General features: G+C 39.1%; 1 protein-coding gene and 1 long non-coding RNA gene across 3 annotated transcripts; one reads left to right on the plus strand and one right to left on the minus strand.

The window, feature by feature from the left end:
* Positions 1 to 2,768: 2,768 nt before the first annotated feature.
* LOC129769278 (uncharacterized) lies at positions 2,769 to 5,398 on the minus strand. Of its 2 annotated transcripts, XM_055771407.1 has the most exons (4): positions 5,260 to 5,398; positions 5,031 to 5,196; positions 4,691 to 4,968; positions 2,769 to 4,626 (listed from the first exon to the last, which is right to left on the minus strand). In XM_055771407.1, the coding sequence occupies exons 1-4, from the start codon at positions 5,376 to 5,378 to the stop codon at positions 4,536 to 4,538; spliced, it is 654 nt and encodes a 217-aa protein (XP_055627382.1). In that variant the 5' UTR covers positions 5,379 to 5,398; the 3' UTR covers positions 2,769 to 4,535. The 2 variants fall into 2 exon arrangements, with proteins under 2 accessions (XP_055627382.1, XP_055627381.1); XM_055771406.1 differs by having other exon boundaries at positions 2,772 to 4,626; positions 5,031 to 5,392.
* Positions 5,399 to 6,226: 828 nt separating this feature from the next.
* Positions 6,227 to 8,680, plus strand: LOC129770701 (uncharacterized). Its single transcript, XR_008742181.1, has 3 exons — positions 6,227 to 6,364; positions 6,432 to 6,688; positions 6,748 to 8,680. It is a non-coding gene; the product is annotated as an uncharacterized LOC129770701 (long non-coding RNA).
* The last annotated feature ends 1,288 nt before the right edge of the window (positions 8,681 to 9,968 follow it).

Raw genomic sequence — 9,968 nt, forward strand, 5'->3', positions numbered from 1 at the left:
GATGACCTGCAGATCAGTTTTACGATCGAGTTATGGAAAGACAGGACTACACCTTTTGGTGGATTAAATCTGGTTTTTGTATCCTAACCCTTGTCATTCAAATGACCGTAGGTGAGGGAATCAATGATTTTCTATACATTATGCACATTACACTAGAAAATCATGAAAAACATATTTTTAGATTGTTTTTAGATTGATCAATTTCACCCCGAAGCTACGTTTTGAAATTTTTAGCTGATTCTTTTTCCAAATTAACGCTTAAGGATTTTTTAAACAAAACTTTCTATAACGTTTCATGGCTTTAGCACCAGTACTGGTTTTAAAAACAATTGAGTATAAACTTAGCAAATAATTTCAGAAATATTCACATTTTTTCTGAAATTCCTGATCAATTTGCCCCCGGTAAAACTGACAAGCATCAAAGAAGTATTGGATGTTTTTATGATGCGGAATGAAAACCATGCCTGAATAAGAAATTGCTTCGTAAAGAAAAATCTCTGTTGGACAAAAATCGGATGCATGAAAAGAAATGACAGTGCGCTCGCATATTCTTATTATGCCTCACTCCTTCGCAACTATCGAATGTTTTTTTCTGAATATATCAACTAAATATCTAACAAAGCATCGATACGATGGCTATAATCTTGAATTTTAAACATTTGATCAATCGGAGGCGATCTGGCGTAGTGGTAACATCCATGCCTCTCACGCTAAAGGTCACGAGTTCAATTCTCACTCCCGACATTCTTCCAAAAATGGAAGTAGAAGTGACGAACCAGCCAAATAAGTTGAAAGTCACTATAATACAGATAAAAAAAAATTGATCAATCAGCATAAAGCAGCTCGCAACTTTCAGAAACTTATGCAGTCAAAGTTTAGCAAGAGTGTGTATGACAATCATCAAAGAAATGAGTAATTTGTGGCTTGAGTACTATTCTTTCAGTAGATTTTGAGGGAAATGATTCGACGCTCAAGGCTGCTGTTTTTGACGAATCCACTACGCCTTACTCCTCGGCATACGTCGAGCAATTTCTTCTGAATATAATCAGAACAAGAATAATCTTCGAAACCGGCTTAGCAACGATGCGATGAACGCGATGAATGCGATGAATGTTAAGATCAAAGATTTGATTGAACATCGTGGCGGCAGATCGAACATGTTATAGAACAGTATGCAATCTAAATTTAGAAAACGTGTAGGGAAAAGATGCCGGACACATCTTTACCACCCTTCCCCTGGGTGGTAAAGTTCCCCTGGGTGCTAAGCCGAACACCTTAAGTAAAAGTTGATTTTTTCGTGAATTTCACAATCCCACAAACATATATCTATCCAACCACGAATTGATAATCTAAGTTTTTTTTTAATAATAAAGATTGTTTTTGAGGCAGAAATCTTGCAAAACTTATGTGTCCGGCATCATTGGAAACATAAAAAAAGTCGGGAAAGACACCTGAAGGGAAAGATGGACACTAACTGAAAAATTCAAGTTTATGTACTCGATAAGTTTTGAAGATCTTCAAATAGGCCTTAAGGATAATCGAACAAATAGGCTTGACTAAAATCACCTAGAAGGCTTGTAATTTTTCTAATTTTATAGCTTCCGGCATTTGGAAAGACAGATTCGGATCACTTTCTAAAAACCACTCTGTTGATTCGTCCATGCCCCATATTTGCATCATCAAACGCACGAGTGATTGGAGGCTTGCAAATATTAATGTAAGTGTGCAGCAAATGTAGTATTTGTAGTAAGCAAATGTAATGTTTTGTACAAAATAAATGACTATATTTTTCATGCTAATAAAACAGCTTTTTCTCTGTAAAGAATATTTTCTATAGTACATATTTAAGAAAGAATAAGTACAGTTAAAAAAGATTTTTTCCCCTTCCAGTACAGATGCAAATGGGGCAACACTGCACAATGGTGCACTTAAGTGGAAATTAGCATCTAGACTTCGACGACTTTTATATCTTCAAAATAAAAAATAAAACTTTGTTAACTTTATAGATAAAAGTAAACATAGTTCAACAATGTTGTAGCAGCAGTTACTTCAAGCAACTTTGTTGAACAAAGTTTGTTTTTCTGTCTCTTGAAATAACCGATATAGTGTTTTTTCTTTAAGTTGCATTAGGGTCACTATGAAAAAAACTGGGTTTTTCGAACCAAATGTTATGTTTTAACCTCTACATCAAAATTGTCTTGGGACGACTTTTAGAACTTATCAAGACAAATATTTAGCGATGCAGAACTTGTCAATATTTTAATCCCAATTGAAATTGTCATTATTGTTTTTTTACCTAAAAAATCATGATTTCAAATGAAATTTACTCAAATACAAAAAAACATAGTATTAAAAATGTCACATTATATAAAGTCAAATATGCCTTTCCAAATGCCGTCAATAAACATTTTTTTTATATTTGCCCCAGAAAGAATGACAAACAAATGAAGAGAGCGTGATTTTGGGGAAGAAATATCAATATCTTTGAGTAGAATTAGGATATTGACAAGTTCTGCATCGCAAAATGTTTGTTTTGGTAAGCTCTAAAAGTCTTTTGAAGACAGTTTGCATATAGAATTTGAAATATAAAGTTTATGGCAAAAAAACGCTTTTCTCATAGTGACCCTAACGCAGCTTAGAATAAAACGCTACATCGGTTATTTCAAGAGATAGAAAAAACTTTATTCTACAAAGTTGCTTAAAATAACTGGAGCTACAATATTATTGAGCTATATTTACCTCTCTATATTAACACGTTAAGCCCCGCGTCGGTCCCTTGGGACTGACACTGTTTCTCGTGACAATCATTTCGATATACCGGCCGAACTAGAAAATCCCCATTCTACGAGCAAGCTGGTCCACGTTCTGCGGAACATAACCACCTCTACCATCGTTTTAGGGGACTTCAATGGGCATCATCAAACATGAGGTATAAACAATCACAACCGTAGCGGGATTGACAGCACAGAGTTCATAAAGCAAGCCGACCTGGTAGTATTGAACGACTTACCTCCTTTTTTCGAACGTGGTAATACTGAAACAACGACATATTTGAGCTTGACAATTCCTAATCTACTACCCTACCTACTTTGGTGAATGCATAACGATCCTCGACGATAAACCTTCGGCACTCACTAGACGACCATGGTGGTGGTACGATCAAACAGACTGGGGAACCTAACAAACTAACGTTGACGAATTCTTGTATTATGACAGAGACTCCGGACCAATGACCAAAAGTGCTATTCGGAGCGGCGTCCACATCAATACCGAGAAGCAGCTCTGTCGTCGGCAAGAGAGCAGTTCTATGGTGATCTCCTGAAGCGAAAACAGCAGTGAAATCGATGACCAAGGCTCTACGGCCGAGCTTTGGCAGCGGGACAATGCCCTTTCAGGGAAGAGGATACGCCAAGGCTTTCCTCTATCCATGGCGAACGGAACACCGCTCTCCCACTCAAGTTCGCGATAAGTTCGATATCTAATACCTGACGGGCAGACAGAGGGAACACCACAGCGGAATACAGCGTACGGAATTCGATACAGAAAATAATTACACACGCGAGAATACTTTAACAAATTATGTTATTGAACGTTGAGGAAATATACACAAACGGACTTGTTTTGTTGAATGCTTGGTAAGGAATGATTTTTCTCTTTAAGAGGGAGACACGGAGACACGGAAACATGCCAAAATGTGTAAATGATGAAGAGGTGATAGTTGTACTCCGACGAAATCTGACATCGGCAAAATTTCAGATAATGACCCTAAACCACATCACAACCAACCATTCCGCCGCCACGAACTCACTCTGGCACGCGTCAACGTCAAGGGTTAATCAGCAGGACCGGACGAGATACATTACCCGTTCTAAGATGAACTCACCCCAGCAAAGAATACGAAATTGTTGGAAATGTACAAAACGCGAATTTACTCTAAAATTGTCTCATGGATCGGTTGTTGCGTTCAAGAAACCAGGCAAATCCGAACGGTCTACGGAAGACTGCCTCCTGATATCGTTTACCTGCCGTGCATCCGAGATCACGGAGAGAATGGTCAACCGACGGCTGACCCAGCATCTATCCCATTACCGACTGCTGGACTTTCGACAATATGCGTTCCGTCCAAGTTGCAGGATCGATACGTACTTGGGTACCCTGAGCCATGCTCTGGAACAGGCAAGGCTTTCATATCGAGTAAGGTGCACTGGACATTGTCAAGGTGTACGACCGGGCTTAAAAACCCAAAATCTAGGGTTTTGCAGAAGAAATTAAGGTTCCCCAGGGCTGCGTGTTAGCCGTGGGGTTCTTCCTTGTGAAGATGTACGGTATTTTTGAGATCGTACTAAAGGACATTTGAATTTACGTGTATACGCACGACGTTGTGCTAATAGTGATGGGTGCCTATGTTTAATTTATCAAGCAAAAAATCATTCAAGCCGTTTCGTGGCGGCCAAGAGCGAGTATACCCATGTATGTTATACCTACCACAAGATCATCGATTCATCTTCTACCTTGAGACTTTCATCATAATTTATTCATACTATCCTCAAACTCATTAATTTCAAACTTTTTGATTGGATGCCAGGGAATGAGTATCTGGAGCCCATTTTCGCAAAGTCCTCGTAGCTAGAAAAAAAACTCATGCGATACAGCAGTGTACACACATCACAGAGGTGAGGCGGCTATTTACGTCACTTCGAAATTCGTCTCGAATCCGGCTATCGTAGCTGCCACTTGCGCAGCATCCGAGGCAAAATTGGTCGCCGTTAATTTGATACCGAAGGCCTTGCAGAGAGGAACGCGAGTTTTCAGGACTTCCGTTGCTATCCCTCGTCCTCGATACCGACGACTGATGGCCAACCCAGACGATTTGAGGTAGTGGTCCACCTTATAGTGCTCGAAGAGGTTGAACTGCTGGGTCGTGTATTCAATTGTGGCCATTATATCCTGAACGACAGTGCTTTGAAACTGGGTAGATGGATTGTAATGCACTGAAAATAATTGTAATTAAACGTGATGGTTATCCCTACTTGCCGACCCTCTTCTTCGTCCGATGTCCTAACATAAAGCAGATTCGCCCCTACAATTTCATCTGAGCCCTCCTTGTAGCAAACGAGCGTCATCTTCTGTCCGAAGCACCATTTCCAGATGTCCACAAACTCGGACATCGCACGACAGTCGCCGGACAGTCCTTTACTTTGATAGAATGAAGAGTCTCCGACTAAATTCTCGCAGAAGTGTTTGATCATATCTTCGTACCGATCATCGGTTAAATCCTCCACCCGATACTTCACCAAGGTATCGCCCTCGGCATCTCTCGCCTTGAAAGTGTACCAAACAGTCGGAATCGACGGTTCCTGTGGTCGTGTCCAAACCATGCTCACTCACAGAATATGAGATTAAACTGACTTGCATTTCAACGGAAAGTATCACTTCGCATCACGATTGTTCACAGAACTCTACCCCCACAAGTAATAGTAGAAAATCATTTCTAATCAATGATCATTAAGTAACTCCCCCTAATCAGATGTAGGGGAATTGGTGGTAAAGTTGGAGTTCATTTGTTAGTGTAAGTGTTGACTGTTGGTGTCGAATTGATAGTTCCAATATTTTACCGAGGGATGCAATGAACAAAAAGATCTACTACTTCTAGGGTTCTTTTCAGTGTATATTTTTTCAGGATGTTTTGAAACTTACGTGGTTTTGGTTTTTGCTTACCACTCAACATATTCACATTTGAGAAAAAAAAATCTGAATGGTGTTCCAATCCATATGGAATACTTAGTTCCGTATACTGGAAGCGTGAGCAATATTTCATCCAAATCGACAATAATCTCATTGCTCATTTCGCCGCAAATGTTTGCATGTAAGTAGGACAACCTCGGAGATATATCACTTCCCTTCCCGTAATAGAGTAGCTACTGCCACAGAGTATATTAGAATAGTTAGATGATCTCACCTTATCCAGATCTCAGAAACGTGTAATTATTGGCAAGATCCCCTCAATTTTTCGTACCACCTATGTGTATAATTACAGAAAAAGATGTATGCAGTCTCAAATGCCAAACAAATTCATCTCATCGGCGGTCAATGAGATTCGCGCGTTGTGATTAATCGCAACAATAAATGCAGTCACGATTATTGCGATTGTGCTTTGGCTTCCTCCTGTGTGTATCAAAGTTCCCATAGAGCGAAGAACCGTACCCAGTTCAGTTGCTTTGCAGGTTGGGGAGCACTACCAGCACTACCGATCAGTGCCAGAGCGAAATGGCAAGCATGAAGGACATTCTGGCGGTCCCAGCGTCATCAGTGCGAGGATAGGATAAATCATTGCAGATAGTGTAAATCATATCACCAGAACCTGGTATGTTTTCCAATGAAGAGGTTGACAGTGAAAAATAAAATAAGAAGAAAATTATCGATTATTTCAGCAATATCCCAGCTGGTGGCGAATTGTTTGATTGGAATCAGTTTTGTTCTGCAAGTAGTAAGACACAGATTGCATTCTTTTTCTTTCACGCTGAGAAGTGGGTTCGTCGTTTGAACCGCGCAATTCTCCCAACATGAAGTCTTTTGTTTTGAGCTCCGTTTGTCGCTTGCTATTAAGTGCACCTGCTGACGGTAAGCTATTAAAGCTACGGTACAATCTCGTGTTCAGTGGAAGATTGAGGGCGCTCCAATCTACAAAGTTTAATGTTTTGTTTTTGCTTTTGATGCAAATGCAAATTGACAATGTTTCGCTCGTAGGTTGGATGGCGTGCGGCGGAAAACTGGAGGCGTCAGCACTCTGAGTGAGGCAAAATTTCGAAATACCTAAGACCTCGATACATGCCGGGGTGTGCGAGTGCTCCTGTGGGAGCGCGGTGGGCTGTGCGATGAAAAATTTCACCTTGCTTTCACTATGACAGTATATTTGCATTTTCTGGATCGAGGAAATGGTTATTCAATTAAACGCCGATATCGGCTAACCATAATCAGCTGGCGACTGTACCGGCTCAACCGATCCCCAAATCTATTACGAACGTGTTAGATAATTAGCAACAGTATTTACCTAAATTATTCCTCAACATGTATGTTCCAGGGCTTCCAATCGCTGAATAAAGACCACATAGGGTGCGGAGTACCGATCCGATCGTTGTCGAGAGCTGCCATTATAAGAGCACCGTCTGAAGGCTGCCTTTCAGTCAGTGTCGGTGTCGGACTGGAAAATCGTTGCCAAACTCGATAGTTGACCTGTGCCCTCTTGAATGGTGGGTACTGCTAAAATCAACACCCCCGGTTGCGCGGTTGATGTCAGCCCGAGTACAAGCACCTGTGTGTAGGTGAAACTGTAAATGTTATTGAACCGTGGGAAAAGGTGCAGAGAAAGGCTGCTGACGGTGAGCGCGGCGTATGGGCTCTAGTGATCTGTTCAAAATTGTGAGCAAATTCCGAACTACTGCAAAGTCGATGCTCGGAATATAAATTGGACTATTTGCAATTGGTAAGGAGTCTGTATTGTTGGGCGAAATTTATTCATGTTAATACCAGTTTCTACATCTTGTTCTCTGGTATAAAACTGCTCAACGCAGCATTTCAAACCCCGTCACTAATTGTTCTAGCATTTGCAAACCAAGAAAAAAAATAGGCGTCTATACAAATCGTCTAAAAGCACAAAATTTCAGTGAATTTGATTTTCTGACATTTATGATACATTCATACGATGATACTTTATGATCGATTAATGTTAGATTAAGAATTTATTCAGTCTATAGTCTATAATCTATAGTTGAACTACGTTCTCGAGGATGTTATGAAGTAATAAACAGGAGACAGATTTCAAAGGGATGGCATCAATGGAACTAGATTACAGTCGTTTTATAGTGTACCCGAGGACAGCTAATGCCTTCACTGTTACATAGCATAAGTGTTCATGAATGCGTGGTTTTCAACATTCAACCCATTAGCGACCAAGTTGTTGAAATATTTTTTGACGGAAGTCATTTGTGTAATTTTTTATTATTGGCGATAAAGAAACCCGAACGTTCAAGAATTACTGTTTCTTTCAATCTTCTATTTTCCGGGATAATGACTGGTCAAAAAAATCGAACATTGGCCAAAACCTGTATTTTTTCCTGTTGGAGGTTCACTCGAATGATGTTTGTCCCATATCACAATGCACAATGGTCCAGGAGATGTATTTAAGTGGAAATTAGCATTTAGAGCTCGACAATTATTCTCTAGACAAAAACTGTCTTCGACAAAGTTGTTACATACAATAGAGCGCTTATTTTTATGTTATCAAAAATAGGGTGACCAAAATTGTCGATGAAATAAAAAATATAACTTTCTTATCTTTATAGATAGAGGTAAACATAGTTCGTCAATGCTGTAGTCCTAGTCATTTGAGACATCTTTAACCGATAACCGATATAGCGCCTTTTTTCTAAGTTACGTTAGGGTCACCATGAAAAAAAAATGTTTTTTTTTGCTCTTACTTTTATATGTCAAATTCTTCATACAAACTGTCTTCAGAAGATTTTTAGAACTTACTAATACAAATATTTTGAGATGCAGAACTTATCAATATCTCAACTCTACTCAAAGTTATTTATATTTCTTCCCAAATGAAAACGCTCTCTTCAATTGTTTGTCATTCTTTCTGGGGCAAACACAAGCAAAGTTTATTGACGGAATTTGAAGGAGCATACATATTTTACTCTACATGATGTGCGATTTTCAACACTATGTTATTTTTTGTGTTTGAGTAAAAAATCATGAGTTTTTTGGTAAAAAACATCAATAACTTTAAGTACGATTAAGATATTGACAAGTTCTGCATCGCAAAATGTTGGTATTGATAAGCTCTAAAAGTCGTACGAAGACAGTTTTGATGTAGAATTTGAAATATAAAAGTTAAAGCAAAAAAAAAACGTTTTTTCATGGTTAGCCTAATGCAATTTAGATAGAAAGCGAAACGCACGTTAACGTTATGTGATTTTCAGAGCTATATTTGGATTCATTGTTGACTTACTCACTAGCAAGAGTTTACTTAATTTAGGTCTGCTTGTTGGTAATTTGGTAGACATCCTCAAAATCATGAAACTTTGCTAGTTCCCTGAAAAAAAATCTGGCCAAGCAAAAGTTTAAATGAATATTTTCTACTTGTTGAATATTGCTTGAGCTTGGAGGAAAAAAAAAGTTTTTAATGAAAAACATGTTATATGTATATTCGTTTGCGGCAGATAGCGCGAAAGTTGAGTAAGTGTCCCATGTAAAAGTTTCCCGTCCACGTTCTCATCCCAACATTTATACCTACCCAAACCACTTTCTTCCTTTCAAAAATGTAACTTCAGTGTACTTTACTATCGTTCTACGCATAGTTGTCCCATGTTACTTTTGGACAATTTACACTTCTCTTCATAAAACGATGTTTTTATGCAGTTTGTAGTTTGTAGTTTGTTTCCAGCTTTAAAAAGAAACAACATCAAGCACAATTGTCCCATGTTGATATTCTATTCATAACTGTCCCACCATGCATTTTTTGTACATCCATATCAAGTAAATCGACTCAAGTACAAGAATTTTATGTCACGATTTCAACAGGGCCAATGCACTCATTTCTGGTTTGGAACATTTAACACGTGTACACCGTGTATTAGCGAACAGGGTTCTGCATATTCATAGTCAACTGAGAATAGTCAGCTGACCATCTGACTGACTATATCCGTATTCAATTAGTAATGACTTTTGGCTTCTTCACGCAGTTTCTCCGTCAAAACGACTAAACAGTCAGTTGGGCGTTTAGTCGCTATCTCCCTCTACCGAATCGACTATATCATTTCATTCTTCCCAGTCAAATTGTCCTCATTGCATTTGTGACTTCCCCCAAAACGAATTCGTTTCTCTCTTTCTCTCTCCCATGCACGTATGCATGCATCGATGCTCGAATTCAACATGGCTTGTTATACGCCACAGGTGAGCTAGAT

The sequence above is a fragment of the Toxorhynchites rutilus genome, chromosome 2, assembly GCF_029784135.1.
Source record: "Toxorhynchites rutilus septentrionalis strain SRP chromosome 2, ASM2978413v1, whole genome shotgun sequence".
In the NCBI taxonomy this organism is placed as follows: domain Eukaryota; kingdom Metazoa; phylum Arthropoda; class Insecta; order Diptera; family Culicidae; genus Toxorhynchites; species Toxorhynchites rutilus.